The following is an 18,156-nucleotide window of genomic DNA, read 5'->3' as shown; positions in this document are numbered from 1 at the left end:
TGGGCTACAGCAGCAGAAGACCACACCGGGTGCCACTCCTTTCAGCTAAGAACAGGAAACTGAGGCTACAATTTGCACAAGCTCATCGAAATTGGACAATTGAAGATTGGAAAAACGTTGCCTGGTCTGATGAGTCTGGATTTCTGCTGCGACATTCGGATGGTAGGGTCAGAATTTGGCGTCAACGACATGAAAGCATGGATCCATCCTGCCTTGTATCGGTAACGGTACAGGCTGGTGGTGGTGGTGTCATGGTGTGGGGAATATTTTCTTGGCACTCTTTGGGCCCCTTGGTACCAATTGAGCATCGTTGCAACGCCAAAGCCTACCTGAGTATTGTTGCTGACCATGTCCATCCCTTTATGACCACAATGTACCCAACATCTGATGGCTACTTTCAGCAGGATAATGCAATGCCATGTCATAAAGCTGGAATCATCTCAGACTGGTTTCTTGAACATGACAATGAGTTCACTGTACTCCAATGGCCTCCACAGTCACCAGATCTCAATCCAATAGAGGAGCATCTTTGGGATGTGGTGGAACGGGAGATTCGCATCATGGATGTGCAGCCGACAAATCTGCGACAACTGTGTGATGCCATCATGTCAATATGGACCAAAATCTCTGAGGAATGCTTCCAGCACCTTGTTGTATCTATGCCACGAAGAATTGAGGCAGTTCTGAAGGCAAAAGGGGGTCCAACCCGTTACTAGCATGGTGTACCTAATAAAGTGGCCGGTGAGTGTAGTACCCCCTTATTGACCCCACTCAGTATGATAACCCATTAGTATGCCCACAAACCCATTTAGTGTTTCACAGGAATTACAGCAAAATGAAGGTGAAATTTACACATTTCAATTTGTGTCACTAATATATTCATTTAACCCTAGAATTTACACATTCACAAGGAGAAGGAGAAAATGCATTCCAGAATCTGTCGTGAAACGTCTCCCAAACATGAAATTATCCCACATGTGGATGTACCTGATGTATGGGCACAGTAGGGTAAAGAACGGAAGGAACGCCATTGGGATTTTGGAGGGACTCATTTTCAGGCACCATGTTGGATTTTTGCCTGATTGAGTAACAAACATCCAAACCCACAATCTTTCCCATTTCTAATATTAGTAGGATTGCTATGTGTTTGTATGATTATACAGTGCAGGGATTACACATGATGTAGCATTTTTGTTATTCTTGCCGCTGGCAGGGTTATATTCCCTTGTGCACAAAGCACAGTCTGAACCTGAATAACTGGTTGTGTGAGAGAAATCTTTATTATGATTGGCAAACGCAGCTGCAGTCACTGCATAATAGGGCAGGTCACAGTGATAAATATCTTGACTTAGATATTGGCGCAGAATTTTTTAGCTTAAAAAAAACAACTGTGCGGTCTTATGTATAGAAGGCAGCTGGTGCACTGGGGGCGGGACTTCAGCCCTGAGATTCTGCTCTTTCTGATCAATTAAGATTAGTGATGAGAACAGGGTTGGACTGGCCCACTGGGGTATCGGTGAATCCCCCGGTGGACCCCGGGTCCTCACTGCTTTTTTTAAATAGGCAGTGGAGGAGTGGTAATGGCCCCTATTCACTTACCTCTCCCTGCTCCTGGCCAGGGGATGCCCCATGTATGCTGTACATTCCATCATCGTGATGTCCAGCACACAGGTCCCAGGAGCAATAAGAAGCAAGACCGGGGAGAAGACAGGTAAGTAATGACCCAATAGTATTATAGTGGGGACCAGTGAAGGGGCTACTGTATGGACCATACAGTGGCCACTTCGCTATTCTTCCCCCATACAGTGGCTCATTCACTATTCTTCCCCCATAAATTTGGCGTCCCGGGAATCGTACCAAAACATAGAATACAGGGGACATGTCATTCTGGCTGCACTGTGAATGTCGTAAAAACGAATCCCATAAGAAAGCCGCACAAGTGCAATTTTTCTTCAAATCCACCCCATTCTGAATTTTTTTCCAGCTTCCCAGTACATTGTACAGAATAAATAATGGCGGCGTCATGAAGAACAATTTGTCCCGCAAACATTAAGACCTCATATGTTAATCTTAAAGAAAAAAGCTTGTGTGTGTCCTAGCCAGAGATCACCTGTTTGTCTTGTAAGACTTGATGTAATGCAAGCAATGTTCTGCAGATGCCAAGCCCAATGGCCTGAAGCTACAACGGATTTCAATGCCAGGTGTAAATATAACCCTGTCCAAACTGGCCCGTAAAATGAGATATTTGCATAGCGGTGTGGAATAACAATTTGTTATACAATTACAGTACACAACCCTGGGATACAGAGACGGGACGGAAATTACAACAGTACTCGTGTACAGGAACCACAAGGCTGCTCAGATACAAGTCATTGCAGAGCAGATACACAAAGTGCAGGCGATCTGCCAAGTGGAGAGTTCAGAAAACCAGACGGAAGGAGCTCGCTGACTGCACAATTGTTATATGGAGTCCACATAGACTTGGCAGTACGTAGAGATATATAATATGTAGTGGCTGAGTAGTGACTCGGGAGATCGCAGCAGGTAAAGACATGACACGTGTACATTACATAGATATAGTGCTTTGTCTGTGCATACGACTATACATAGCACATGCACATGTATCACAACATATGAATGAAACAAAAAGTTTCCCTGCTCCTCCACATGAGGGAGTGCCTGAGACAGGTTACTAAAGAGTTAAGAGGGCACCACTACTCACTATCCAGGCTAGGATAAGAAATAAGAGAGATAAGATCCATCTTCAGACACCTCCAGGCATCTCAGTCCTTCACCTACAAGCAGGAGGAGCAGCCCTCAAAGGGATCTAGAGGGGGCGCTCTCACTGGGATCTAGAGGGGGCGCTCTCACTGGGATCTAGAGGGGGCGCTCTCACTGTCATCTAGAGGGGGCGCTCTCACTGTCATCTAGAGGGAGCGTTCTCACTGTCATCTAGAGGGGGCGCTCTCACTGTCATCTAGAGGGGGCGCTCTCACTGTCATCTAGAGGGGGTGCTCTCACTGGGATCTAGAGGGGGTGCTCTGACTGTGATCTAGAGGGGGCGCTCTCACTGTCATCTAGAGGGGGTGCTCTCACTGGGATCTAGAGGGGGTGCTCTGACTGTGATCTAGAGGGGGCGCTCTCACTGGGATCTAGAGGGGGTGCTCTCACTGTCAACTAGAGGGGGCTCTCACTGGGATCTAGAGGGGGCGCTCTCACTGGGATCTAGATGGGGCGCTCTCACTGTCATCTAGAGGGGGCGCTCTCACTGGAATCTAGAGGGGGCGCTCTCACTGGGATCTAGAGGGGGCGCTCTCAGGGAATTAGAGGGGGCGCTCTCAGGGAATTAGAGGGGGCGCTCTGCAGCTCTGCACCATCTGAATGTGACAGATGTGTATAACGTATAACATGAGGAATAACAAAAAATACTATAAATAATATAAACATTTTTGTTGGATTTTTTTTATATAGAATCTCCTTGACTGTAATTGTAGACAAACATTGTTAAATGTGGAGTGACAGGATTCCCTCCATAGCACCAGTCAGCTCTCCGTCTATTATAGACCATACCACTGGTAGACAATGTACTTGCTGACACTGCTCAGTTTACGTTCTGATATAAATGTTGACAAGCGTCCTTCCACAGGCCGGTGTAGATATTTGTTAATATATCTGCAACAATGTTAAGGTTTAATTGAAGACCAAAAATGAACATTATTTTTAGCTCAGAGCCCTGTATTGGCCTCTTTTAGATTTTCTCAGGGAAGTTGACAAGGGTTCTAGGTGAGATTTCCATCAGCAGTAATACAGATGAGAGGACTATTAATATATATTAATAATGGGGGGGCGGTAACTCATGAAAACATTGCTTTGTGGTTGTACAAGGGGGTGTGCCTAGTGCTGGTGTTTATGATGTGATGTCATCACTACAGCCAATCACTGGCCTCAGCAGTCCTGTTCCATCTATTGTTGAGGCCAGTGATAAGTTGTAGCAGTCACTGCATACGTAGTAGCAGGGAGAACCGAAGTGCTAAGAAAGGACAAATGTGGCAAGTATAAGTTATTTCACTATTTTACATCCATGTCCACCATTGGCCCATTAAGTAAACACAACTTCTATTAAACTTATCTGCAACTATAAAACAACTTTCCTAAACGAATAGTACAAGTGAATATAAGAAACTTTGTAATTTATCATATTTACAAAATATGTTCCCTTCTCCATTTATTGAGCTGAGTTATTCTTTACGTTTGCATGCAGAGGAGGATGAGGCTGCTGGAGAAGGCACAGTTATAGCTGCTGACATTGTCAGAAATGATGCAATATAAGAATTGGAAAGAGTCAGCCATTGTTTATTGAGTTTAAAGCCATTAAAGAGTACATCCAACATATAAATCTACATATATGAAGAGGGTAGGGGGGATTAAAGATACACTCAAATAATATCTGCTGTTACTTTCTGGTATTCGGAATTCTGAACTCTGCTAGGTTGTAGATAAGAGGCTTCCAGGGCACAGAATGAGGCAATAAAGTGGAGAATTCCACTCCACCCCTCCCTTCTCCGTAGAGTTCTGTGTTTGAGGCTAAATGTGGGGATGGATTTACGTAAACAAACAGATAAGGAGCAAGAGAAGAGTTTAATAAGTGGTGAAGAAAGCAGATCTCCTTAATAAGATATATTACAAAGTTTCTTATATTCACCTGCACTATTCATTTATGACAAGTTGTTTATCACTGGAGGTTCTGTGGTCAGTATTGTCACTGCCTGTAAGGGCGGCCCATGGTCACTGACCACTGAGCTCATTTCCTGGGTTATGGTATAGGATACATAATGTTCTTCTGACACTACATACACCGAGGAAGGGGCTGAGATTCTTAGCACTGACATACAGACCTCAGTAACTGGTACAAGAAGGCTGAGAACAGTATACAGCAAACTGGGATATACATTGTACTGCTATAGCATGGAGACACCGGGTAAGTGCAAACCGAACTTTATTATCCTAATATATAGGAAAAAAATTAAAAAAGTAGATTTAGTCCACAGATCATAATGATGCCATTTATTATCCTCCCAGATAAGCAGAAGACCTGGAGACCGTCCTGGAAATTTGTGGTCATTACCGTCCTCTTAGGGGTTAATATTATCCTCATCCGCATTATTGGAGCTCGTGGTAAGTCTGACAACTCTTCTGGTCATTGTCACAGATATCAGGGCTTTGTATGCTCAGGATTACTCACAGACTCCGAAGGTGCAACATCCTTGGTGACATCTTGTCTTGCCTTTGGCTTGTTCTCCATTTTTACACCATTGATGTTCTGTACAAGTGTTTTCAGCCTTTTAGGTTCTTTGTTTTTTTTTCTAGTTTTTAGGAAGGTAAGTGATAAATATTCACTTTCTGAGAATCAGTTCTGTGCTATGAAGGAGCCGTGTGTTATCAAGACTGTCTAGAGATGGAGATTAGAGATGAGCGAACAGTGTTCTATCGAACTCATGTTCGATCGGATATTAGGCTGTTCGGCATGTTCGAATCGAATCGAACACCGCGTGGTAAAGTGCGCCATTACTCGATTCCCCTCCCACCTTCCCTGGCGCCTTTTTTGCTCCAATAACAGCGCAGGGTAGGTGGGACAGGAACTACGACACCAGTGACGTTGAGAAAAGTAGGCAAAACCCATTGGCTGCCGAAAACATGTGACCTCTAATTTAAAAGAACAGCGCCGCCCAGGTTCGCGTCATTCTGAGCTTGCAATTCACCGAGGACGGAGGTTTCCGTCCAGCTAGCTAGGGCTTAGATTCTGGGTAGGCAGGGACAGGCTAGGATAGGAAGGAGAAGACAACCAACAGCTCTTATAAGAGCTAAATTCCAGGGAGAAGCTTGTCAGTGTAACGTGGCACTGACGGGCTCAATCGCCGCAACCCAGCTTTCCCAGGATCCTGAATGGAATACACTGTCAGTGTATTCCCGTATACCCGATATATACCCCCGATACCCGTTCCAACGGTGTGCCCCCCCACCTTCACCCCAGAAATACCCTGCAAGTCCCCTAGCAATAGAATTGGGGCTATATACACCCACAATTTTTACTACTGGTATACAGTGCCAGTTTCTGACTGGGAATTCAAAGAATATATTGGGGTTACAAATACCCTCATTTCTTGCTACTGCCATATAGTGCCAGTTTCTGACTGGTAATTCAAAGAATATATTGGGGTTACGTGCACCCACAATTTTTACTACTGGTATACAGTGCCATTGTCTGACTGGGAATTCAAAGAATATATTGGGAATACAAATACCCTCATTTCTTGCTACTGCCATATAGTGCCAGTTTCTGACTGGTAATTCAAAGAATATATTGGGGTTACGTGCACCCACAATTTTTACTACTGGTATACAGTGCCATTGTCTGACTGGGAATTCAAAGAATATATTGGGGTTATAAATACCCTCATTTCTTGCTACTGCCATATAGTGCCAGTTTCTGACTGGTAATTCAAAGAATATATTGGGGTTACGTGCACCCACAATTTTTACTACTGGTATACAGTGCCAATTTCTAACTAGGAATTCAAAATGCGCAAGGCTCCCGGAAAGGCACGTGGACGAGGCCGTGGGCGAGGTCGGGGGAATGGTTCTGGGGAGCAAGGTAGCAGTGAAGCCACAGGGCGTCCCGTGCCTACTCCTGTGGGGCAGCAAGCATTGCGCCACTCCACAGTGCCAGGGTTGCTTGCCACATTAACTAAACTGCAGGGTACAAACCTTAGTAGGCCCGAGAACCAGGAACAGGTCTTGCAATGGCTGTCAGAGAACGCTTACAGCACATTGTCCAGCAGCCAGTCAGACTCTGCCTCCTCTCCTCCTATTACCCAACAGTCTTGTCTTCCTTCCTCCCAAAATTCCGAAGCTTTACAGAACAATAACCCAAACTGTCCCTGCTCCCCAGAGCTGTTCTCCGCTCCTTTCATTGTCCCTCAACCTGCCTCTCCACGTCACGATTCCACGAACCTAACAGAGGAGCATCTGTGTCCAGATGCTCAAACACTAGAGTCTCCTCCATCTCCGTTCGATTTGGTGGTGGATGACCAGCAACCCACCCTCATCGACGATGATGTGACGCAGTTGCCGTCAGGGCATCCAGTTGACCGGCGCATTGTGCGGGAGGAGGAGATGAGACAGGAGTTGGAAGAGGAAGTGGTGGATGATGAGGACACTGACCCGACCTGGACAGGGGGGATGTCAAGCGGGGAAAGTAGTGTGGATGTTGAGGCAGGTGCAGCACCAAAAAGGGTAGCTAGAGGCAGAGGCAGAGGTCAGCAGCTTAGATGAAGCCAGGCCACACCCGGAATCTCCCAAGATGTTCCAGTTCGTACCCAGCCCCGAAAAACTCCCACCTCGAGGGCACGTTTCTCGAAGGTGTGGAGTTTTTTCAAGGAATGCGCCGAGGACAGATATAGTGTTGTCTGCACAATTTGCCTCTCGAAATTGATTAGGGGCTCTGAGAAGAGCAACCTGTCCACCACTTCAATGCGCCGTCATTTGGAATCCAAGCACTGGAATCAGTGGCAGGCAGCAACGGCAGGACAAAGGCCGCCTGCCGTTCACGCCACTGCCACTGCCTCTGCCACTGCCACTGCTGACTGTGCTGGCGATGCACTCCAGAGGACGAGCCAGGACACCACTTCATCTGCCTCTGCCACTTTGTTGACTTCTCCCTCATCCTCCCCTGTTCCTGTCTTATCTCCTTCTCCTGCACCATCAAAGGCACCATCAGGCGCTTCTTTACAACAACCCACCATCTCTCAGACATTGGAGCGGCGGCAGAAATACACTGCTAACCACCCACACGCGCAAGCCTTGAACGCCAACATCGCTAAACTGCTGGCCCAGGAGATGTTGGCGTTCCGGCTTGTTGAAACTCCCGCCTTCCTGGACCTGATGGCAACTGCGGCACCTCGCTATGCCGTCCCTAGCCGTCACTACTTCTCCCGGTGTGCCGTCCCCGCCTTGCACCAGCACGTGTCACTCAACATCAGGCGGGCCCTTAGTTCCGCGCTTTGCACAAAGGTCCACTTGACCACCGACGCGTGGACAAGTGCATGCGGACAGGGACGCTACATTTCACTGACGGCACACTGGGTGAATGTAGTTGAGGCTGGGACTGCTTCCCAAACTGGCCCGGTGTACCTCGTCTCCCCGCCTAACATTCCTGGCAGGGACACGAGAAGAACACCCCCCTCCTCCTCCTCCTCTACCGCCTCCTCCTCCGCCACCGCCTCCTCCTCCGCCACCGCCTCCTCCTCCGCTGTTAGATTGACCCCAGCTACGAGTTGGAAACGTTGCAGCACTGGCGTTGGTAGACGTCAGCAGGCTGTGCTGAAGCTGATCAGCTTGGGGGACAGACAGCACACTGCCTCCGAGGTGAGGGATGCCCTCCTCGATGAGACGGCAATATGGTTTGAGCCGCTGCACCTGGGCCCAGGCATGGTCGTTTGTGATAACGGCCGGAACCTGGTAGCAGCTCTGGAGCTTGCCGGACTCCAACATGTTCCATGCCTGGCCCACGTCTTCAACCTAGTGGTGCAACGTTTCCTAAAGAGCTACCCCAATGTTCCAGAGCTACTGGTGAAAGTGCGGCGCATGTGCGCCCACTTTCGCAAGTCGACAGTAGCCGCTGCTAGCTTAAAATCTCTCCAGCAACGCCTGCATGTGCCACAACACCGGCTTTTGTGCGACGTCCCCACACGCTGGAACTCAACGTTTCAGATGTTGAATAGAGTGGTTGAGCAGCAGAGACCTTTGATGGAATACCAGCTACAAAACCCTAGGGTGCCACAAAGTCAGCTGCCTCAGTTTCTCATCCATGAGTGGCCATGGATGAGAGACCTTTGTGACATCCTACGGGTCTTTGAGGAGTCCACAAGGAGGGTGAGCTCTGAGGATGCGATGGTGAGCCTTACAATCCCGCTCTTGTGTGTTCTGAGAGAATCCCTGATTGACATCAGGGATAACTCAGATCACACAGAGGAGTTAGGGATAGCATCCGATCCGTCACAGCTGGAGAGTAGGTCCACACATCTGTCCGCTTCACTGCGTTTAATGGAGGAGGAGGAGGAGGAGGAGGAAGAGTTGTCCGATGATGTGATGGTGATACAGGAGGCTTCCGGGCAACTTCGAATCGTCCCATTGTTGCAGCGCGGATGGGTAGACATGGAGGATGAGGAGGAAATGGAGATTGAACTTTCCGGTGGGGCCAGAGGAGTCATGCCAACTAACACTGTGGCAGACATGGCTGAGTTCATGTTGGGGTGCTTTACAACCGACAAGCGTATTGTCAAAATCATGGAGGACAACCAGTACTGGATCTTTGCTATCCTTGACCCCCGGTATAAAAACAACATCTCGTCTTTTATTCCGGTAGAGGGGAGGGCCAATCGCATCAATGCTTGCCACAGGCAATTGGTGCAGAATATGATGGAGATGTTTCCAGCATGTGACGTTGGCGGCAGGGAGGGCAGTACCTCCAGTAGGCAACCAAGTTCTCACCGGTCCACACAAACGAGGGGCACACTGTCTAAGGTCTGGGACACCTTGATGGCACCCCCTCGCCAAAGTGCCGCCACGGAGGGTCCTAGTGTCACCAGGCGTGAGAAGTATAGGCGCATGTTGCGGGAATACCTTTCCGACCACAGCCCTGTCCTCTCCGACCCCTCTGCGCCCTACACGTATTGGGTGTCGAAGTTGGACCTGTGGCTTGAACTTGCCCTATATGCCTTGGAGGTGCTGTCCTGTCCTGCCGCCAGCGTCCTATCTGAGAGGGTGTTCAGTGCAGCCGGTGGCATCATCACTGACAAGCGCACCCGTCTGTCAGCTGAGAGTGCCGACCGGCTCACTTTGATAAAAATGAACCACCACTGGGTAGAGCCGTCATTTTTGTGCCCACCTGTGTAAAGCACCCCAACATGAAACTCCATGTCTGTACTCAACCTCTCCAATTCCTCCGCATCCTCATACTCATCCACCATAAGCGTTGCACAATTCTGCTAATACTAGGCTCCCTCCACCCTGATTTCCCCCAACTCTGCTGGTTAGAGGCTCCCTCCACCCTGATTTCCACCAACTCTGCTGGTTAGAGGCTCCCTCCACCATGAATTGGTCCAAACTGGGCTGTTTAGCGGCTCCCTCCACCATGAATTGGTCCAAACTGGGGTTTTTAGAAGCTCCCTCCACCATGAATTGGTCCAAACTGGGGTTTTTAGAGGCTCCCTCCACCATTAATTGGTCCAAACTGGGCTGGTTAGAGGCTCCCTCCACCATGAATTTACCCAAACTGGGCTGTTTAGAGGCTCCCTCCACCATGAATTGGTCCAAACTGGGGTTTTTAGAGGCTCCCTCCACCATTAATTGGTCCAAACTGGGCTGGTTAGAGGCTCCCTCCACCATGAATTTGCCCAAACTGGGCTGTTTAGAGGCTCCCTCCACCATGAATTGGTCCAAACTGGGGTTTTTAGGGGCTCCCTCCACCATGAATTTCCCAAAACTTGGCTGTTTAGAGGCTCCCTCCACCATTAATTGGTCCAAACTGGGCTGGTTAGAGGCTCCCTCCACCATGAATTTGCCCAAACTGGGCTGTTTAGAGGCTCCCTCCACCATGAATTGGTCCAAACTGGGGTTTTTAGGGGCTCCCTCCACCATGAATTTCCCAAAACTTGGCTGTTTAGAGGCTCCCTCCACCATTAATTGGTCCAAACTGGGCTGGTTAGAGGCTCCCTCCACCATGAATTTGCCCAAACTGGGCTGTTTAGAGGCTCCCTCCACCATGAATTGGTCCAAACTGGGGTTTTTAGGGGCTCCCTCCACCATGAATTTCCCAAAACTTGGCTGTTTAGAGGCTCCCTCCACCATTAATTGGTCCAAACTGGGCTGGTTAGAGGCTCCCTCCACCATGAATTTCCCCAAACTGGGCTGTTTAGAGGCTCCCTCCACCATGAATTGGTCCAAACTGGGGTTTTTAGGGGCTCCCTCCACCATGAATTTCCCAAAACTTGGCTGTTTAGAGGCTCCCTCCACCATTAATTGGTCCAAACTGGGCTGGTTAGAGGCTCCCTCCACCATGAATTTGCCCAAACTGGGCTGTTTAGAGGCTCCCTCCACCATGAATTGGTCCAAACTGGGGTTTTTAGGGGCTCCCTCCACCATGAATTTCCCAAAACTTGGCTGTTTAGAGGCTCCCTCCACCATTAATTGGTCCAAACTGGGCTGGTTAGAGGCTCCCTCCACCATGAATTTGCCCAAACTGGGCTGTTTAGAGGCTCCCTCCACCATGAATTGGTCCAAACTGGGGTTTTTAGAGGCTCCCTCCACCATGAATTGGTCCAAACTGGGCTGTTTAGAGGCTCCCTCCACCATGAATTTCCCAAAACTTGGCTGTTTAGAGGCTCCCTCCACCATTAATTGGTCCAAACTGGGCTGGTTAGAGGCTCCCTCCACCATGAATTTGCCCAAACTGGGTTGTTTAGAGGCTCCCTCCACCATGAATTTCCCAAAACTTGGCTGTTTAGAGGCTCCCTCCACCATTAATTGGTCCAAACTGGGCTGGTTAGAGGCTCCCTCCACCATGAATTTGCCCAAACTGGGCTGTTTAGAGGCTCCCTCCACCATGAATTGGTCCAAACTGGGGTTTTTAGGGGCTCCCTCCACCATGAATTTCCCAAAACTTGGCTGTTTAGAGGCTCCCTCCACCATTAATTGGTCCAAACTGGGCTGGTTAGAGGCTCCCTCCACCATGAATTTGCCCAAACTGGGCTGTTTAGAGGCTCCCTCCACCATGAATTGGTCCAAACTGGGGTTTTTAGAGGCTCCCTCCACCATGAATTGGTCCAAACTGGGCTGGTTAGAGGCTCCCTCCACCATGAATTTCCCAAAACTTGGCTGTTTAGAGGCTCCCTCCACCATTAATTGGTCCAAACTGGGCTGGTTAGAGGCTCTCTCCACCATGAATTTGCCCAAACTGGGCTGTTTAGAGGCTCCCTCCACCATGAATTGGTCCAAACTGGGGTTTTTAGGGGCTCCCTCCACCATGAATTTCCCAAAACTTGGCTGTTTAGAGGCTCCCTCCACCATTAATTGGTCCAAACTGGGCTGGTTAGAGGCTCCCTCCACCATGAATTTGCCCAAACTGGGCTGTTTAGAGGCTCCCTCCACCATGAATTGGTCCAAACTGGGGTTTTTAGGGGCTCCCTCCACCATGAATTTCCCAAAACTTGGCTGTTTAGAGGCTCCCTCCACCATTAATTGGTCCAAACTGGGGTGTTTAGAGGCTCCCTCCACCATGAATTTGCCCAAACTGGGCTGGTTAGAGGCTCCCTCCACCATGAATTGGTCCAAACTGGGGTTTTTAGAGGCTCCCTCCACCATGAATTTGCCCAAACTGGGGTGTTTAGAGGCTCCCTCCACCATGAATTTGCCCAAACTGGGCTGGTTAGAGGCTCCCTCCACCATGAATTGGTCCAAACTGGGTTTTTAGAGGCTCCCTCCACCATGAATTGGTCCAAACTGGGCTGGTTAGAGGCTCCCTCCACCATGAATTTGCCCAAACTGGGGTGTTTAGAGGCTCCCTCCACCATGAATTGGTCCAAACTGGGCTGGTTAGAGGCTCCCTCCACCATGAATTTGCCCAAACTGGGGTGTTTAGAGGCTCCCTCCACCATGAATTGGTCCAAACTGGGCTGGTTAGAGGCTCCCTCCACCATGAATTGGTCCAAACTGGGGTGTTTAGAGGCTCCCTCCACCATGAATTTGCCCAAACTCTGCTGGTTAGAGGCTCCCTCCACCATGAATTTGCCCAAACTCTGCTGGTTAGAGGCTCCCTCCACCATGAATTTGCCCAAACTCTGCTGGTTAGAGGCTCAATCCACCCTGATTTTCAAAACAAATGTTGGTGCCAACCTCAACTTACTACAAGGGCCAAATTCACTGCTGGTGACAAGCTCTCCTCACTGCAAGTGCCAAATACACATGTTTCAAGGTGTTTTCCTACTGTCAGAGAGGTGGTATTGAGTGTGTAAAGTGTGTAGTTGTTAGGCTGTGATGTTGGGGTAATAGAGGGTCTTTGGTGTGTTAGATGCCCCCAGACATGCTTCCCCTGCTGTCCCAGTGTCATTCCAGAGGTGTTGGTATCATTTCCTGGGGTGTCATAGTGGACTTGGTGACCCTCCAGACACGGATTTGGGTTTCCCCCTTAATGAGTATCTGTTCCCCATAGACTATAATGGGGTTCGAAACCCGTTCGAACACACGAACATTGAGCGGCTGTTCGAATCGAATTTCGAACCTCGAACATTTTAGTGTTCGCTCATCTCTAATGGAGATAAAGAAAAGTCTAAGACTTTCCTCATAGTAACATCTCCCCCTCTCTTTATACAGAAGGTTCTTTTATATATTCAGGGTCATTTTGTTTCTTTCAGTTTATTGTAAAGACAAAGAGAAATATAGAAATGAGATATATCAGGAACTATCTCAGGAGCTCTGTGTGAGCGTGACGGACAGATCTTCTGGTAAGTGACTAGTTCTCTCTATACAAAGTCACATGAGCTGGTGAGATGCTGTATTACTCTAAGGTAAGATGGAGTCTGTGCAATGGACCTTATACATTATATCACCAATGTAACACAACACTAATATAAGAGAGAACCTGCCACAGCCACTGACACACAGTCACTTATATTACAGGACAATCCTTGAAAAGTAAATCCAGCAACCGGCCACTTCTTTAAAAATCTTTCATTTTATTAGCATAATTCCATTAAAATTGCATGATGTACAACATCTAGGTGACACTCCTTTGCTTCGTGGCTACGAATAAGGAAATAATTTCCGAAACGCGTCAGCTGTTCTTCTGTCCATCGAAGGAGTGTCACCTAGATGTTGTACATCATGCAATTTTAATGGAATTATGCTAATAAAATGAAAGATTTTTAAAGAAGTGGCCGGTTGCTGGATTTACTTTTCAAGGATTGTTCTGCCTAGGAGCGCCCTGGACCGAGGGGCTTATTCCGTGCACTGCTGCTTATACACAGGAACGTGAGTGTTATCCAAGTTAACTTTTCCCACAAATATAACGATATTTTTCTGGCAGTGGGCTGTACATTTTTTCCCTCCCTCTCCCCCGTGCCTTTCCATATTACAGGACGTCTTCTGTGTCCTCCTCATTGTTATATTACAGGACGTCTTCTGTGTCCTCCTCATTGTTATATTACAGGACGTCTTCTGTGTCCTCCTTATTGTTATATTACAGGACGTCTTCTGTGTCCTTATTGTTATATTACAGGACGTCTTCTGTCTCCTCCTCATTGTTATATTACAGGACGTCTTCTGTGTCCTCCTCATTCTTATATTACAGGACGTCTTCTGTGTCCTCCTCATTGTTATATTACAGGACGTCTTCTGTGTCCTCATTGTTATATTACAGGACGTCTTCTGTGTCTTCCTTATTGTTATATTCCAGGACGTCTTCTGTGTCCTCCTCATTGTTATATTACAGGACGTCTTCTGTGTCCTCCTCATTGTTATATTACAGGACGTCTTCTGTGTCCTCCTCATTCTTATATTACAGGACGTCTTCTGTGTCTTCCTTATTGTTATATTCCAGGACGTCTTCTGTCTCCTCCTTATTGTTATATTACAGGACGTCTTCTGTGTCCTCCTTATTGTTATATTACAGGACGTCTTCTGTGTCCTCCTCATTGTTATATTACAGGACGTCTTCTGTGTCCTCCTCATTGTTATATTACAGGACGTCTTCTGTGTCTTCCTCATTGTTATATTACAGGACGTCTTCTGTCTCCTCCTTATTGTTATATTCCAGGATGTCTTCTGTGTCCTTACGGTTGGTTCCTACATGGAGATGACTGTTATTACGACTCAGATGGATCAGACAGAACATGGAATCAGAGTCAGGATCATTGTAAGATGATGGGAGCGGATCTGGTGACCATAAAGGATAAGGAACAAGAGGTATGAGCTGTATGACAATGTATAAGGACATGATAACAGTAACACCAGCTCCAGTCTCTGTATCATCTTATCTAGTTCTATATCTCATATGATGAATGTTTATTATTACAGGAGGTTATACAGAGATCTCTCAGACAATGGGGAGAGGTCACATATTGGATTGGACTTCACCATGATGGAGATGACTGGAGATGGGCGGATGGAGAACCTTATAACAGCAGCTTGTAAGTGACTCCTGACACTACTACACCCTGGTTATTACAGTGACTGTCAGTACATATAAGATATCCTGGGTCTGTCTTCTCCTTATAACTTTGGATTATGAGAAGACATTTCCTAGTGTCTGACAGTCCTGGATATTTCTCATTCTAATGAATTGGAAGACGAGTTACAGGACACTTTATTCACTGCTGATCTTACTGTCACGTCCCTGCCATTTGCTGCCATATATACTGTATACTGGAATGTTTGGCTGGAGTTATATATTGGGGTTCGGTGACAATATGATGCAGTTTTGAGGCAGAATAAGAATTGGTGTGTCCTCCTCATCAATATCTCAAATATTAGAAAAATAATAGACCACTCCAGAATCTCTGCCAATATTCTACCAAACACACTGGCTGAATGGGAAGAGAAGATCTATTGGGATGGGTAGAGGATTGTAGATTCTTACCGATACAGTAAAAATATATTAGAAGGTTTTTCACATCTCGCATTGCTGGAATGAATGGATTTACAACTAAACCCTTATTAGACTCTGATAATATCAGACAAGTAAATATCCCTGGTAAAAATTTACTAAATATTAAAGTACAACAAACTGGGGAAGGAACAGAAAAATGAAATGTAAGTAACATCATCAGTCCTGGAAATTACAAAGAGGATCCAAAAAGTGGGCAATAGAGTGATCGGGGAGAAAGGTATTAAAGGAATGGAGTTTAGGGTTGAGCTGATTTTGAGATTTCAGGATTGATTTTAAAATCCAATTTCCGATCATTTTCCAGCCGATCCCAATCGCTCAACCCTAATGGGAATAGGATATACTGTATTATGGTCTTAGCATTACACTAACAAACTATAAAGGACACTGTTGGGGCAGATCAGAGAAAACTGAAACATTTAGACACTGTAAAGTTACATTAGACACTTGTAATCTGCACCAGATTTTCCAGATTGTCTTGTGCACTGTCTATGGAATTTTGGCACATAAATCGGGGTCACCCCGCTGAATGCTCTGAGGCTCACACGGCCATTGAGATTCGTCACCTCAGCAGACTCAGAAGAAGGGCCAGTGATGTCACTCAGATCAACCAGGAACGGCTGAGGCCAGAGATTGATCTCAGTGATCGTGTGACCCTCAGGGGTTCCAGCAATGTGGCCACAGCCTCAAAGGTAAAATGGAGGTCCAGGGACAGGCATGGATGAGATTTTATGTTACACCTCCACTAGCCGCACCACAGGTTACTATCCCTGGACATCCCCTTTAATACAGGGACCTTTCATGTTTTGTGGCTGCTGCCATAGCCGGACAGATCTGAGGACCTGGGAGAGCTGGGTGTCTTATACAGATAAGTAGTGTAACATACATTGTTATATAAGATAAGATAAGATAAGATATAATGGACTGTAGGGAATGTTACGGGGCTGTATAAATAATATAATACATTGCTCATTCCTTATTGTTTCCTTCTTTTATTCTCTTGTTATTCAGGATCCAGATAAAGACAGGATCATCCAGAAGCTGTATATTATTGATTAGATCTGGTTATCATCAGGACAACTGCAATTCTACAAACCGATGGATCTGTCAGAAGAAAGCTGTGAGGATCCGACTGTCTCAGAGCTAAAGATGTAACATTGTATAGGGGACCTTATACCATAGGAAGGAGACAAAGGACATTTGGGAATATTTTATTACATCTGAGCCTTTAAAGCAAATCTCAAAGCCTAAACATTAATATGTTATATTATATATTGTCCATTAAATATTTGTATTTTTGTTATAGAATTCATATATACCAGTATTGACGAACCTATAACACGCACTCCAGAGAGGGAACGCAGAGCCCTCCATGCCGGCACACGTGCGGTCGCAGAGATCGCTCACCAATGGGGAATCCGGTGCAGGATTCCCCGTTGATGAGCGATCACTGCCTTCACTTGTATGTGTTTTTATACATAATTTTTTTACATTTTAAACAATAAATATAACGTGCTTTATTACAAGTATTGACTTATAGAACAGGAGGATCCCTGTCCCAATAGGATGTCTAAATCAGATTAAAACCAGTTATATTATTTTCATTTAATATTGACCCCTATCCTCAACAATAATGAAAACAAACCAAAATTCCCTACACCCGGTGCAAAACTAGCACCGCTGTCAGAATAGAAGACTGAGGGGGTAGGATTAACACTGTGACTGCCGATGACAAATTTAAGCAATCTCATGTGTATCCAACCACAGGTGGTCCTGAACGTGAAGAACTTAAGATAGAGATTGGTTCCTCTGCTTTCATTATTCATTCACCTATGTTTGATGTCGGACGCCTGCGCAGTACGCTCTGATCCATCTTTTACTGTGTAAGATACGTTGATTTGCATATAACATGATGAAGGAGAGTGTAAAGGATTTTTTCTGGCTCTGAGACCCATCAGTATTGTTATGGAGGCGTTTGTCAGTGGATACGGATTGCCACTGGTTGGTTGGCACAGGCCACTGCCACCGGATATATAGGGAACATGTTGAGTATATTTAGCGGTATGACAAGTGGTTATACATTGCCATCTGGTGGCCGATAAGCGTCATTTCCTTTTGCGATTATATGAATATACAAACTGCAACTATTAAATGAAAACCTATATGACACCCTGGATGGTTGAGGGATGGACGGGATTGATGATAATAGGGTCGTTTCCCCTGTATGGGGGTGTCTTAGGGAAGCTGCATCCAAGGGATTCAAGCTGAACAAGCTATACTTACGTGCAAGCGATTGCTGCGATAGGTTTACATTCACCGAGGGTGGGCGGAGCTACTGGAGGAGCGCCGATGGAGCGTGATCTTCATTCGCTAGAGGTCAGGGCATGCGCAGTGAGACGCCTCAATGGTAGAGAGAGGCCGGACTAGCGTGGTAGGTT

At 46.7% G+C, this 18,156-nt stretch overlaps 2 protein-coding genes across 2 annotated transcripts in view; one reads left to right on the top strand and one right to left on the bottom strand.

Annotated features, from left to right (window-relative positions):
• Nucleotides 1–18,156, bottom strand: part of LOC142219302 (C-type lectin domain family 2 member A-like) — a 121,851-nt gene that overhangs the window by 27,998 nt on the left and 75,697 nt on the right. The gene's annotated exons all lie outside the window — the stretch shown is intronic.
• Nucleotides 1,657–16,865, top strand: LOC142183132 (killer cell lectin-like receptor subfamily G member 1). Its single transcript, XM_075258078.1, has 6 exons — nucleotides 1,657–1,711; nucleotides 5,080–5,175; nucleotides 13,470–13,559; nucleotides 14,870–15,018; nucleotides 15,130–15,242; nucleotides 16,730–16,865. The coding sequence occupies exons 1-6, from the start codon at nucleotides 1,657–1,659 to the stop codon at nucleotides 16,863–16,865; spliced, it is 639 nt and encodes a 212-aa protein (XP_075114179.1).

The sequence above is a fragment of the Leptodactylus fuscus genome, chromosome 10 (genome assembly GCF_031893055.1).
Source record: "Leptodactylus fuscus isolate aLepFus1 chromosome 10, aLepFus1.hap2, whole genome shotgun sequence".
Classification (NCBI taxonomy): Eukaryota; Metazoa; Chordata; class Amphibia; order Anura; family Leptodactylidae; genus Leptodactylus; species Leptodactylus fuscus.
Note: the sequence above shows the minus strand (reverse complement) of the source record. Positions and strands in the feature narration are given on the sequence as shown.